The 14324-nt window shown below is 39.4% G+C and overlaps 2 protein-coding genes across 3 annotated transcripts; one reads left to right on the forward strand and one right to left on the reverse strand.

Moving 5' to 3' along the window:
• Positions 1-208: 208 nt before the first annotated feature.
• Positions 209-2859, reverse strand: LOC310962432 (dynactin subunit 6-like). The gene is made up of 7 exons (XM_083934897.1): positions 2794-2859; positions 2510-2574; positions 2287-2392; positions 2075-2160; positions 1913-1960; positions 1636-1778; positions 209-612 (listed from the first exon to the last, which is right to left on the reverse strand). The coding sequence occupies exons 1-7, from the start codon at positions 2820-2822 to the stop codon at positions 520-522; spliced, it is 570 nt and encodes a 189-aa protein (XP_083791023.1). The 5' UTR covers positions 2823-2859; the 3' UTR covers positions 209-519.
• Positions 2860-3207: 348 nt separating this feature from the next.
• hgsnat (heparan-alpha-glucosaminide N-acetyltransferase) lies at positions 3208-13769 on the forward strand. 2 transcript variants are annotated; one of them, XM_083938084.1, is made up of 18 exons: positions 3208-3367; positions 4350-4465; positions 4735-4871; positions 5542-5660; positions 5789-5858; positions 6142-6211; positions 6613-6716; positions 7065-7141; positions 7268-7298; positions 7804-7964; positions 8131-8246; positions 9373-9494; positions 9867-9993; positions 10459-10545; positions 10633-10710; positions 10900-10970; positions 11660-11772; positions 12365-13769. In XM_083938084.1, exons 1-18 carry the CDS (start codon positions 3295-3297, stop codon positions 12544-12546), a joined length of 1854 nt encoding a protein of 617 aa, XP_083794210.1. In that variant the 5' UTR covers positions 3208-3294; the 3' UTR covers positions 12547-13769. The 2 variants fall into 2 exon arrangements, with proteins under 2 accessions (XP_083794210.1, XP_083794209.1); XM_083938083.1 differs by having other exon boundaries at positions 10459-10710.
• Positions 13770-14324: the final 555 nt, after the last annotated feature.

A 14324-nucleotide genomic window follows, 5' to 3' on the forward strand; every position in this document is an offset into this window, starting at 1 on the left:
TTAATAAATACACTGTCACAGGATACTGCCTTGTTTGCTTGATTTACATGCGATCCAGTGACAACAGTTGTGTTGGATAGGTTAGTTGCCATTTTAAATGCTTACATTTGAGTGTTGTATATAAAATTCATATTAAGAATCTGTGAACATACTTAAAATGTCTGTTGGTATTTCCCTTTTTCAAAATGTGGATATACATTGAAAACCTTTTTCCTATATCTCCTTACTGTACTATTTACAGCATCAAGGAGAAATTACTAGTAACCACTGTGATCAAACTAGTAATTGAAGCACACCATCAGCATTTTTTAGGTTATTTAATTAATCATAGAAAAGGGTATATCGGCACAGCAAGATAAAGATTAAATTCTTATTTGAGTGTTGCGGTTAGAGTAGAAAATATTTATCAGTAAGTGACAAAAAGTATCGAAGCCAGGTACATATTATATATAAGTATATACATTCATGCTTCCTTCCAGAAAGATCTATTTTCAAATTAAAACAGTATCAAGTTACATTTTAGCTAGCATTGTGGCCAGCTTTAACAGTTTTCTTCAAATGGTGGTAGTTCGGCAAAATCTTCATCAGAAAGTCGAGCTGAAGAGTCTGGGGCTGTACAACCAAACACATGTTAATATTAAGATGAGGACATAGGAAGTGTTTGTCACAATGCTTTTTAACTCCAACATTGACCATGTTTGAAAATCTTCCACTTCCACTTAAACCACATTGTTTTCCTGAACAAGTAAGTCGACTATTGGAGAAAAAAAACAAAACAATGAAAATTAAACTGCATATATTATGGTTTGTTAAACACTCAGTAGTCAGAGTCCCATTGTACTTCCTTGCATGCAGATGTATGCATTTATGTGCAAAATCTCAGTGTCAATAAGTCATTGCACACTTTTTAGGTTAGCGAAGGGCTGTAAAAACATAGGGCATGCATGTTTGAGTTTTAATCTATGCTTGTATGTACTATGCACAGTATATGTATGTACCATACACAGCATCGTTGAAATGATTATTCTCAATATTTTAGTATATGTAGGAGCTCATGGAACAATTGCTTTAAAGTCGGGAAAGACCTGGGATTATATTAACATGACCAAAATCTGTAACTATGGGTTTTACCATTATGCTCAATATTCCAGTCATCTTTAAAATAGGCAAATTGAGATAATCTGCTGTCTTTTGGCAGACATTAGTGTTCTGTTCCCCATTTGATTAAAATATTACATAGTCTAAAATGAATTGGTTAGTTTCACACAACATATGCTCAGTCTAACTTAAATCATGTTGATCCCTCTGTCAACAGAATAGCAGGACATATTTTCTATAGAAACCTGCCAGCACAAAGGACATGTTCGTGTACAGTATTGTCTTAATCAGAATTATACTGCGCCTGTTTTTGACTCTGGCCAGAATTATTAAACGGAAATTGTCTGTCTATACAGATGCCATGTACAAGAGGTGGGTGTACTAACACAAAAACCTGACAATTATTATGTAATCTAAAACCACACAAACAGCCTCCAGTTAACAATGAGTTAAACACCTCTCTCACTGTCTCAAAAAGAAGACCTACATTTTAATGGTCCACCTGCTAGCAAGTAATGTAATGCAATGCTGTGGTACCTGTGGTCTTTCTGTCTGAACGCGCCTCATACATCCAGAGCCATAGATGACTGTGTTCTCAGGTATGACTTCACAGGTGTTGACCTGACAGAAGGCTCCAATGATACAGCCACTGGTGAGGATCACATTCCTACCAACGTCAGCTAGATAGCAAAATAGAGCATATTTGATACAGTGAGTGACTTTATGTATCTGAATGTCCCATCCTGCTCTGCTGAAGTGAGGTGCTCACACATGAATACACACTGAAAGGCAAACAATGACGCGGACATCCCACCTTTAGATTCAATCACGTTGTTGTCCCCGATCTTCAAGGCTTGTGATACTGTTGGTTGTCAGCTCAGGCAAAATTGATTTGTGATAGTTATCATTCATTAAATGGTTCAAAATTAAATAACATTACTTGGAATAAGACTGGTCACGCGAGTCAAAAGGATACCACAGCCAACTTCAAATACATTATTCATGCCAATGGTCATGGTCTTTGGCTCCACCTCAGACTCTGGTGTTATGTTTTCTGGGTAACTGTAGGGTAGAACAAACAAGCCTGTAATTATCATGATGCCGTTAAGGATCATTTCAAAACGGAGACGACATATATGCAAAGATTAGCCATCGTGTATGTGCAAGAGTGATACAATCTAGGATTACCCATTAATGATCAGAGCCTGTTCCTCAATCAGATTGCCTTCTCCAATAACGATAGGTCCTGCCTCTGCAATGATACGAGCTTTTGGGTGGACTACGGTCCTGGGGCCTAAGGAAACGTATCATTTAAATATATAGTTATTGGAGCCTAATCTGATTTGAAGTAACGAAATGCAAGCTGTCAAGTCAGCAATGACTACCAGTGAAAGAAAGAAAAACATCTTACCTATGGTGACATCTCCTCTGATTTCACTTTCAACACAAACTACGGCTCCAGCGGCGATTTTAACACTGTACATAAACAACAACAGTAACTTAAAACAGTGCGAGGAAACATGACAAAATAGGGTGGAAATGTTAACATTAGCTAACACTGCTAGCTAGCCATTTCACTCTCCGTCTTAATTAGTTAAATGGTTATTTCATTGTGGCTATTTAGTCACTATTTTGTTTATTATTAACTTTTAGATAATCAGTTAAACACTATTAATGGGCTAACGTTATTTTTACCTTTTCTGGGCGTTTGGTTTATCTGCCATTGTGATGAGATAAATTCCGGTGGGAGGCGCCGTTGATTCACTCGATTATCGATTAGTAGTCCTTGCTATTACATCGTGTGCGCATGCGTCACATCGTGTCCCAAGTTATACATATAAGCAAAGAGTTATTTAGATAAGCCTACGGCTGCCTCTTAAATGATGATTATCTAACTTAAGGGGGATTTTTAAATGGACAGACCAAACTCTTGATGGTGGTACTGTGGTTTTATTTCTCGCAATTATGTGCTGCCTATAGATAGTTGAGGGCGACAAACCGAAAGGTAACGTTAGCGTTAATAATGTACTTTGACCCTCATCGCTCCCACTACGATGTCAAAACAAGGAAGGAACGGAAGTGGCTTATGCTATGGCAAAAAAACGAACTCAAATTAAGTCAAAAGACACATCTTCAGTCGTAGAGGGGAAGCAGGCATACCAGAAAGAAACGACACAAACAGTGACATATGACGTTATGTCTTCCCTTCCTGTCTTTGCTTTGGTTGCAGCCGTTTTCGTGGTACCGCTGACAGCCGAAATATCTACCTGTAAGTACAGTATTGGGACTGTTGTTGACAAGTATAGCTGTTAGCATGATAGTGCTTCGTAGCTAGGTTAGCACAATTGTAAATCACTTTCGCCCCATTGTGTGTTTAAACCAGAAATGTCAGTGGCTTCCATTAACCAAGTGGAGATTAGACGATATATAACATTATGTTGTTTAAGTATTAGGTTATTTAGTCATAGAAATAGTTGAGCTCGGGGATAATTGTAGATTCACAAAAAAAAAAAACAACAACACCAGTTCAGTGGAACAGTTGTCAGTCCAAGAATGAGCTCCAGTCATTTAAACTTCCCTCCTGGGGGTAGTTTACGGATTAATACAGCATGTGACTCGCAGGGCTCTGCAGCCAGAACTTCAGCCCTCTCACATGCTTTCCTCCTCCAGGCAGCAACGTTAGCTGTCTGCCTGTAACTTGCCGTTGGATTGGACGTGTTTTTTTTCCTGCTCTGGTTACCAAATTAGCTCCCACACGCTTAAGTATGGAATAGGCTTCTCGACCATAACGAAAGCAGTGAGGTAAGTGAGGCAAGTTACAGGATGCTAGTTGCACAGCTGTATCATCTACCGAAGGCATTAAAAAGCAACGCATTCACTGTATGATATCTCTGACTTGTACAATATGCCGCGTCAACATGGAGTCAGGAAAGCTGGGATTATTTTTACGCATGTGCCCTTGGTTCTACCCAGTTTCTTTCCAAATATATAGATATGATCATAACCTTTGTTTAATGAACAGCGGCTTCACAGTTGGGTGTGGTCAGATACACTGTATGCTGTACAGTAGCATCTGTTCTGCATGTGAACATGGCTTTGAATTTGAACAATGACTTTTGAATTTCCCCATTCGCGGGACTAATAAAGGAATTCTTCTTCTTCTTCTTCTTCTTCTTCTTCTTCTTCTTCTTCTTCTTTGCTAATGGGTTTCGATTGATCTACACACTGTGCACTACTATTTCTCACTCCAGCTGACCTCTCTCATCAAAACCATATAGTCCTGAGGATGGATGAGGCAATTCTGACAGTCAAAAATGATCTGGGCACTGAGGTGGTGGTGTCCTGGATGTCAGAGAGATGCTTTCAGGTACACACACACACATACACAGACACACACACACACACACACACACATACACACACACACATACACACACACACACACACACACACACACACACACACACACACACACACACACACACACACACACACACACACACACACACACACACACACACACACACACACACATGCATCAAATATTCTCCAGTTGTTTCTGTGAGTTTATGACTTTTTTCAGATTAGGATGGTGATGGTGTTCTAAACTGGGCTCTTGTTTCCACGTGTGCTTAGTGTTTGTACCAGCAGTTAGGGGTGGTACCCGCAGGTCCAAGTCCTGGTCAGCCCAGTTCAGTGGACTTTCCAGTGAGCACACAGCATGAAATTACACTACAGCTGAACAGCACCCCTGTCAATCTGGAGCTGTGCACGTAAGTTAAAGAACATAATGAATTTTACATACACCAGAGCTGAGAATATATTAAAAACATATACAGAATAAATGTTTGGAAATATCTTGAAATCCACTTTTTCACAATCCATTTAATTGACAGCAAATCTTTAAGTTATACTTTAGATTTACTAAACTGATTTAAATATGTTTTATATAATGTATTATAACACATTTCTTAGTTTTGTATGAAACTGAGCAAATATTTTTTGAAGGAGTTCAGATATAATAGGATTCGAATGGGATTTAGATATTGATATCTCATGATAATATAGCTGGGCTAATTATGAACAAATAAATTAATATTTGAGGGTCTTCGCGGTTTCACTTAACAGCCAAAATGCTGCAGCACATATTAAATATAATATTAATTGCCTAACCAGCCAGCCTATTAGGGAAATTTTTTTTTACAAAAAGCACACAGTAAAATATATTGCACTTGACATATTACATCAAGGTGAATGTGGTGTGTCCATTAGCTATCTTATTAATAATAATTAAAACACTGAATTGACCTTTCACTTGATAACATGGCATTCTACATATGTAAAATGAAAGATCCATGAGCATATATACAATCATTCAATCAGTGTGGTTGGTGTGCTGCTTGGTATATTGTACTATAATTGTGTATAATTTTTTAATTACAGGGTTCCATTCCACTTTGGGGAGCAAGGGAACTACTCACTGTGGCTAAAAAATCTGAACGACTCCTCAGTGGTCAACTGCTCTGTTGTGATTGATGCAGACCCTGTCAACAGCTACATACGTTAGTCACGCACGTGAACTGGACACATGGACTTATTATTTGAAGTGTTTTGATGATATATTCATCCCTGTCATGCTGTGCAAACGACATGATACATTTGAGTTATGTTCCACTTTGTCTCCACACAGCAATCTTGGTAGCTTTTCTTATCTTTGCTGGACTGGCCCTGGCGAGTGCCATTGGAACAACAATATTAGGGTAAAGTCATTTTTTATTGTTTTTGTGCCTTTCTGTTTATTCAGTAAATTCCCAAGTAGAGCTTTGAGGGTGTTCAAACTGATTAGAAAGTCTCCAGATTTATGTATACACATGCAACAAAGTCAAATCTACGTATAATGTATTAAGTTAATATTTTGCCATAAGCATCTCTTGCTAAGATTACTGCCAAGTACAGAGATTCTGGGCTGCTGCATTCGTGTGTCTCAAGTCTCAAGTATATTATATAATTATTTCTAAACTCTTTTGATTGCTTCTTGTCCAGGCTTGATGTGGTGAAGAATATCCTCTTCCGAATTGGCGGCTCCATGGAGACAGAGAGGCTCATCAACTCTGTGAGTGATTGTATAGACTAGAAAATACTCCAACCACAAACCACATGACCTTATTTAAACAAGATGGTGCAATAACTGTCATAAGTAACAGAACATCTTTATTTATTAGGGTTTCTTTTTTAATTTTGCATTATAAAGCACATTGGAAGTTTGTATTTTCATGATATATCTCATGAAGCAGGGTGCACCACTTTTCTTTCAGGGGTTGTCAACAGTGAGATAATTCAAGGTTTATACTTGTACTTTTTAAAAACAAAATCTACTACAGGCATATGCATATGTATAGAAACGGTTTTCAAAAAACCATACTGGTCAAATCTTTAAGTTATTTGTATTGACTATGATTTGTAGTGTGTATGCTTCCAGTTGAACAGTGTTGATAACAAACTTTCATCATTCAGGAACTGGGCTCCCCTGGCAGAACAGTGTCACTAGTTGCTGACAACATCCTGCCTCCACCACCCAGCCCCAGCACGCGGCTGCGATCTCTGGACACATTCAGAGGGTAGGCCCTCACCCACAGAGCTCAGCTTCCTCAAAGAAAAATAGTCAACTACATTGCCTGATCTGTTGTTATACTACATCATGTGATTCTCACTGCAGTGTGACATTTTGGCAGCTGATACTGGAATTGTGATTAATGAGCCACTTCGGCAAATTTTAGCATGGATCCGGTGACTTGAAGTTGTATCAGATGTTTCAAACGTTTTTTCTTTCTAAAGTGAACCATTTAGCTGTATTTATGTGATGTTTTACTGTGATGCATCATTTGAAACACATATGGCCGTGTGACTCTGCTTGACTTTTTTGGTATAATCTCAACGCCTGTTGCATTTTCTCCGTTTCTTGTCAGTATCTCCTTAGTCATTATGGTGTTTGTGAACTATGGAGGGGGTCGATACTGGTTCTTTAGACACGAAAGCTGGAATGGTGAGCCCCACATGGTTCTACTTTTATTTTTTTTAACCATGTCCCAAGTTCATCACAGATCTTTGTAGCCCGCCTTGGTATTGTAGTTGATTCTGAAGCTTGTGTTTTCCATTCGTTTTCTTACAGGCCTTACTGTTGCAGATCTAGTCTTTCCATGGTAAGCTCAATTTACATTTTCTTCCCTGGCATATCTTTGTGCTGAAGATGATTTGACCCTACTCTTGAATTGGATAGTTATGTAAACACTTGTTGCTATTAACACATTAAAGTAAATATAGAGTAATATCATTTTTCTGTCATAATAATGTCTTCATATGTATATACTGAAAGAGCACCAGAACCATGAACTTATTCAACTTTATTCTATGCCCATGTTTCCTGTGTATTGTATGCTGTTATCATGCATATAACATTTTTTTTGTAATTTAATTATTTGCTAATTCTGTCTATAAACCAAAAATCTTCTCAACGAAAGGTTTGGATTTTCTTCATGACAGTTGGATTTGAAAATGGACTCTACTCTAAAACTTTACCTATCTCTAAAAAGAAACTAGAATAAACCAGAAGTGTAAAACCAATGGTCATACTTGAATGAACCACATGTCATTGTCACCTCAGTCCTCGCTGGCTCTCATTTACTCAGTGTTTCCTTCCTTCATCAGGTTTGTGTTTGTCATGGGGACATCCATCGCCTTGTCAATCAACTCCATGCTCCGCACAGGCTCGACCCGCTGCTCACTGCTGACGAAAGTTGTTTGGAGGAGCCTGCAGCTCTTCATCATCGGTGTCTTCATCATCAATCCAAACTACTGCCAGGGACCATGTGAGTACAAACACTTTTTTGATATTGACTTTAAAATTGCATATGATTTAATACACCATATTCTTTGGTACTTATCCAAACTGAAGATTCATTTATTCCTCTCTTTGTTTGCTTGTGGGTTTCTGCCCACATGTGTGCTCACACTCAATCTTCATCTACTCCACAGTATCTTGGGACAACCTGAGGATCCCTGGTGTGTTGCAGCGCTTGGCCTGGTCATACTTAGCTGTAGCCTGCCTGGACTTGTTGGTGGCGAGAGGTCATCTTGACATCCTTACAATGGTCAGCCAAAAAAGCTCTGTTATACCCTTCCTCATTCTTTCCATATTGTAAAAAGTGAGGGTTCCATGTTTTTTTATTATGAAGCTGAATATATATATATAAAGTATCAAAAGACTCAATCCACAGAGGACTTCACATAGCCCATATTCAGGAACCTTTAAGGGCGCACTCACACTGTCCTTCCGTACCGGGCCCAAACAGGTTTTATGGTAAAGCGTAGTTCGTTTGACAAGTGTGAGTGCAACCGCTCCGCGCCCAGCTACGGCCAGCTAGCCGTCCACGGCCCGTTTGAGAGAGGTGGGCTTTTGTAAAGCGTGTTTGCACATGTACGAGCACGAGCGTGCGCACGAGGCCTACGGCGGCTCTGACGTCATTCTATGTGCGCCTGTTCGGACAAAATATTTAAAAACAGCCGGACAAGACGCACAAAAACTCCGAGGTCTATGGAAAGATTTGTAAACAAAGCAACGCATCGCGATGACGTCAATCAATGCGTGTGACGTGTTACGGCGTGATGACGTATGGACAGGCAAGAAGCATTTGCGCGAGGCCCAGGCAGTGTGAGTACAAACGGGCTGGCCAGCGGGGGGAGAGGGAGGGGGGGGACAAGTACCCTAAAGCCCGGGGCACGCTACGGGCGGACAGTGTGAGTGCGCCCTAATCTGACTTTAAACAAGCCATCAGGAAGTCTGTATAGTTGTGATGTCACAACTAGGAAGACAACAAGTAGAAACTGCCACTACAGTGCTGTTACAGTCATTCCCTGGAAGCAATGAGAGTGCAGAGATGTAAAGAGTGCAGATGAGGAAAATCTGCATCACAAGATTGGTCTTTTTCCATTTATGGGAGGTGGGTGGAGAGGCTTAAAGAGACGGTAGTTAAAATGGAGAGTTTCTACAAGACAATAGGAGAAGAATTGTGTGTAGACATGTTCTATTAGAAACCCCAAATTAGCCTGATTTGGGACTGTTTACTTTCCATTAAGCATTCAACTAGTGCAAGAGTTGCCTACAATAAAATTGCCATCTAATGAAGACACATACAAGCAAACACAAATTCTGATGGTCTGGATGTGATTTCTTGTTTACCTATCCATAATAAGACTCAAAGTGTCTTTGCCCTCCAGGATGCTTGGTGGTCCCCTGGCCTTGACATCTTGCTGTACTGGCCTGCCTGGCTGTGTGTGATTATCTTAGAAATTATCTGGCTATGCCTCACTTTCCTTCTTCCTGTTCCAGATTGCCCAACGTGAGTAAAACAGGGTGTGTCTGTCTGTCTTTTTTTATCCATGCAAGGAGAGAAATTTTGTCCACTGTTTTGTGTTATGGGTCTCTTGTATGTATTTGTGGTAAAATGCAATGGCAGTTCAGTCTGATTATCGGGCAACGCTTTATTAGTGACTAATAAGGTTCATGTGCAGGTCATTGAAATACATATTTAGACAATTGCACAGCCAACACTGGATCATAAACGAATTAAACAGCAGAATCAAGACTCATCAGAAATGATCAAATTCCTTAAAATGTCAATCTTTTGTGTTTGTTTTGACCCCCTTACTTTGCTCTCCATACCCTTTATCCTACATTAATGAGACTGACTTCCCCTGACTCTTCTGAACAGAGGCTATCTGGGTCCAGGTGGGATTGGGGACATGGGCCTGTATGCTAACTGCACCGGCGGTGCAGCTGGTTTTATTGACCGATGGCTGCTTGGAGAAAGCCACATCTATCAGACTCCCTCGTCACGGGTTAGTGACCAGCAGAACACTCCGAACATGCCAAGAGTTGCCATGTTTAGTTTTTATAACTTGGGATGTTAAAGAGATAATTTAGCCATTTTAATCTGTGCCTGTGTAATGGCAATGTGGGCATTGTGTTCAGATGAACAGTGTTTGGCCTCTCTATTTGGCGGATGATCCTACGGAAACCGAAAAAGTGGTTTTACGTCATCACAATCTGTCGATATGCGGATTTTGGCATATCTACGATGCTCTGTTTTGCCAAGTGGAGAGGCCAAACACTGTTCATCTGAACACAATGCCTACATCTCACAGACCTGGATTCAAATCAGCAAAATATTTCTTTAAGATCAGGTTTCTCTCTGAGAGGCCCAAACACTATTGCTAACCCCAGCCATGCTTACATTACAGGTGATGCAAGGGTAGACTTAAGTATTCTTGCAAAAATGAACTTTTGTTTCCATATTATTAAAGGTAATTTATGCAACTCGTATGCCGTATGATCCAGAAGGTGTTCTTGGCAGCATCAACTCTATCGTTATGGCTTTTCTTGGATTACAGGTATGTAATGTGTATTTGTCTCTTGCTTTTATTCATATTTCTGATGTCAAAATTCATCACAATATAGATTTTTTAATTGTCCCCCAGGCTGGAAAAATAATCTTACATTACAGAGATCTCCACTCAAGCATAATGTCAAGGTTTCTTATATGGGGTCTCTTATTGGTGAGTATTTACTTGTATCACTTCTACAGTATGAGCACACGTGTATCAATGTATTGTTACTTTGAAATATATTAATTTAGTCATTGCTTTACCAAATACAGTCTCAGTCTCAAACTTATTAGGATGTACTCCACACATTCATTCCATGTTGTTTCTCGAGTGAATAATAAAGTGTCTTGTAACACCTAGGGAGTCATATCAGCAGTTCTGACCAAGTGTTCCACAGACCAGGGCTTCATCCCTGTCAACAAGAACCTATGGTAAAGTTTTCTTTTTATGCACTTTCAGATGGAATTAGATTTGTTCAGCAATTGTTTTTCGTATTTGGTATTTGTTGACTGAATGTTTGAGGAAATTGCTGCAAGGAATTGGCAGTTTAAAAGTTATAGGAGATTTTCCTAGCTTTTCTTTATCGTTATGTACCACCCTGTCTCATATATTTGGTTTAAAGGTCTTTTTTTAGTACTTAAATGCTGTAGGACTTTTATATTGAACTGATACTATAACTTTTTATGCTGTATTCTAGTGTGTTTTTTGTGCCAATTTATACTGTACTTTGTACTAATTTATGTTTTGTCGGGCCAATGACGATGTACATCTTGGTGGAAAATAAATTGTGCAGTCCCATCTTTCCTGTTTTAAAAAACACACTATGTGAAATATCACTCTCCAACTTCAATCTTCACACTCACATATAATTCACAAAATTCAAGTACTTTCCAGATTTCCACATTTGCATTTTTTTCCTAGCCAGCTACCTCTCTTTTTGTCTAATATCGATCGTACAAATATTCAATCAGAAAATGGAGTCCAGTTCCAGCGCATGGGATCATTGGCAAATATGATTTGTGGAGGTTGTTGTGTCGTGTATGATACACCTTTGATACATATTTGCAATAGAATGTCTTTAACAAAGCTGCCTGCATATGTCTGTGCCTTTCACTTCTAGGTCTCTGTCCTATGTGACTACACTGGCCTGTTTCGCATATGTGCTGCTAGTGCTCATCTACTACACAGTGGATGTGAAGAGGTGGTGGTCTGGAGCACCTTTCTACTACCCTGGTGATGATTGCTCAGTATTGTCATTGTAGACAGTTTTAACAATAAGCATTTTGTTCAGTGGGCTTGCCGACGTCCCAAATAAGCTGTAGACATGGCTGCCACCAACCTGACATTTTTTACTTTAATTTAACCTTCCATTTTTCACGCTAATACAGTGTTTTAATTTATTTTGATATGAATATAGTGGTCAAGTATTTGTGGAGCGTTAAAAATGAGCATTTGTATGATTATTTAAGATATACTTTACCCATTTCAATCCAGGTCTATGTCATGGCATTGTGTTCAGAAGAACAGAGTTTGGTCCGTCTCTGTGGCGGGCTTCCCTGCGAAACAGAGCATCAGAGAGCTGCAGAAATCCGCTGGGTCTGTGTCATACAGCAGATTTCGGCAGGTCCCTGATGCTCCGTTCCCCTGGTACTCCTGCCACAGAGACGGACCAAACACTGTTTGATCTGAACACAATGCCCACATTGCCATGGCACAACCTGGGTTGAAATCGGTAAAGTATCTCTTTTAAGTCTGAAGGTACAGAGATACCAAATGTCCCACTTTTAGATCCACTCCTCATTCTTACTTGTGTGCCTAATTCCAGGTATGAACTCTATCCTTGTGTACGTGGGCCATGAAGTGTTTGAGGAGTACTTCCCTTTCCGTTGGCGTATGGCCAACAGCCAATCCCATGCTGAGCACCTCGCCCAGAACCTCGTGGCTACTTCTTGTTGGGTCTTCATCTCTTACATGCTCTACAGAAAGAAGATTTTCTGGAAAATTTAGGAGTGGAGCCCCTGAATGATGGGACATTCAGATAGCAATACCAGAGGAACTTGTTTACATCAGAATTGCTGGAGTTCAAATCTGAAAAAAGAACAGGAACATGATTTATTTTGTCAAAACTGTGGGGGTTCTCTGTCTCTGAATATATGTGGGTTTCCTTTTTCAAACAGCACATCCTCTTTTTGTTTCTTTTTAATTCCAAGTCATTACTTTATTGTATTATACATGTTTAAATACTTTTGCCAAAGATCTTCAGATATGAAGCAATTGACCACTGCAAGATATCTCAACTGACTCAGGAAGAATTTGTCCAAGAATGCTTTGAGAATTTGAGAACTATGAAGAAGACTGACATTGTTAATCTGTTATTTGACTGTGTCATAGAAACTAATTTTCATTCCTCATCTTGTACCACAGAAGCAAGGTGTTGATGTATTGGTTTAACAAGCCCTTGTTGACTTCCCCTTCGGAGAATCCCTGCTGTCATCTTAAGTACTGTTGCATTAATATGAAAACTGGGTTTTTCTGAGATTGACTCTTCCAGACCAGAACGCAACATTAAATGATGTAACATTAAGAGTCATTCACTGCACAATGGAAAATTGAAGCAAACCCTTTGCTCCCTTGTTCAGCAAGTGTTCAATGGTGTGACATATGATGCTGCGTGATGGTGTGAATTGCTGAGGGGAAGTGAAGGAGGGCATGTCAGATAACCATTGAAACCCAATTGTTGTTGCTTGTTATTCATGTTTTTTATCAATGTAGAATAATGTATGTGTATGACTTTATATTTTTAATTAGGTTTTCAAAAACTGAAGTCATCGAACAAACCTTGCTACACATTCCCCTTTTGTTGGCAACCACATGAAATATTTGCTTTTCTCTTGCCAAAAAGTTGCTATTTTTGAGTCATGTTAGTTGCATGAGTTTATAGAAAGCAGTTATTTTGTATGTTGCCAATGTATAGTACACATTTATATATTTAAAAATCTCATAAAACTGTTGCCATTACTCCCACAATACTGTATAGATTTGCCCCTTTCTAGTAATATATAAATATTACTTAACACATTTTGTCATACAATATGATCAGTCTATAGAAAATAAAAATGCTGTGGGGGATTTTGGAATAACCGCTCATCTAGAACAGATGACATCCATTTTTCCCAAATGTTATATTTTTATACTCACCATTTGAAAACGCGTTTATGTAATAAAATGTACTCCAGAATAAGATTGCTGTTTGAGGGTGAGTTTTATTGTAATGTTCTAATAACTCCTTTCGGATCAGTCTTTAGGCCTTTAAAGCTGGGGACAGTGGCTTCTGATGTGTCTCTAAGAATAATAATTACGAGTCATATAAAGGCCAGATGGAGACTTTATATAAGAATACATGTCCAGTGTCCAGTTGTTCACTTTAGGCTATTATCTATATCTTATACATATATATTATTAAGCTGTGTTTCCAGCTCTTCAACCTAGACGATGTAGCTTTATTACTCAATAAGCCGTGGGAATCTAGTTACGGTGTGGGTGCTTTGTGGGGGTGGGGGGGGCAAGTTGTGAGTGTCTCTTCGTCTCGCGATACAACTGGTTGATTTTCATTCATGTCTATTGTGAGAGTTTTTGCGTTCTCGCGCGACTTTGTAACTTTCCCACGCCTGTTGTTTTGGCGTCTGCCCTCTGCCCGTCGCCACTCCCTCCCCCTTCTTCTCACCCCTTTGCCCAGTCAGTCACACCTCCCCCCTCATTCTCTCCCTGCTTTTTCATCGAGTGTG

The sequence above is a fragment of the Echiichthys vipera genome (assembly GCF_963691815.1).
Source record: "Echiichthys vipera genome assembly, chromosome: 2".
Taxonomy (NCBI): Eukaryota; Metazoa; Chordata; class Actinopteri; order Perciformes; family Trachinidae; genus Echiichthys; species Echiichthys vipera.

What these genes read in the sequence shown, in the direction of transcription:
- LOC310962432 (XM_083934897.1), bottom strand. Translation starts at nt 2,822, where the DNA reads ATGGCAGATAAACCAAACGCCCAGAAAAG. An exon ending in CAGAGGAGATGTCACCATAG is followed by an intron (nt 2,393 to 2,509) that starts GTAAGATGTTTT and finishes ACGTTTCCTTAG; the next exon opens with GCCCCAGGACCGTAGTCCAC. An exon ending in CAGGCTCTGATCATTAATGG is followed by an intron (nt 2,161 to 2,286) that starts GTAATCCTAGAT and finishes TCTACCCTACAG; the next exon opens with TTACCCAGAAAACATAACAC.
- hgsnat (XM_083938083.1), top strand. Translation starts at nt 3,295, where the DNA reads ATGTCTTCCCTTCCTGTCTTTGCTTTGGTTGCAGCCGTTTTCGTGGTA. An exon ending in CCCTGTCAACAGCTACATAC is followed by an intron (nt 5,661 to 5,788) that starts GTTAGTCACGCA and finishes GTCTCCACACAG; the next exon opens with CAATCTTGGTAGCTTTTCTT. An exon ending in ATCAGACTCCCTCGTCACGG is followed by an intron (nt 9,994 to 10,458) that starts GTTAGTGACCAG and finishes ATATTATTAAAG; the next exon opens with GTAATTTATGCAACTCGTAT.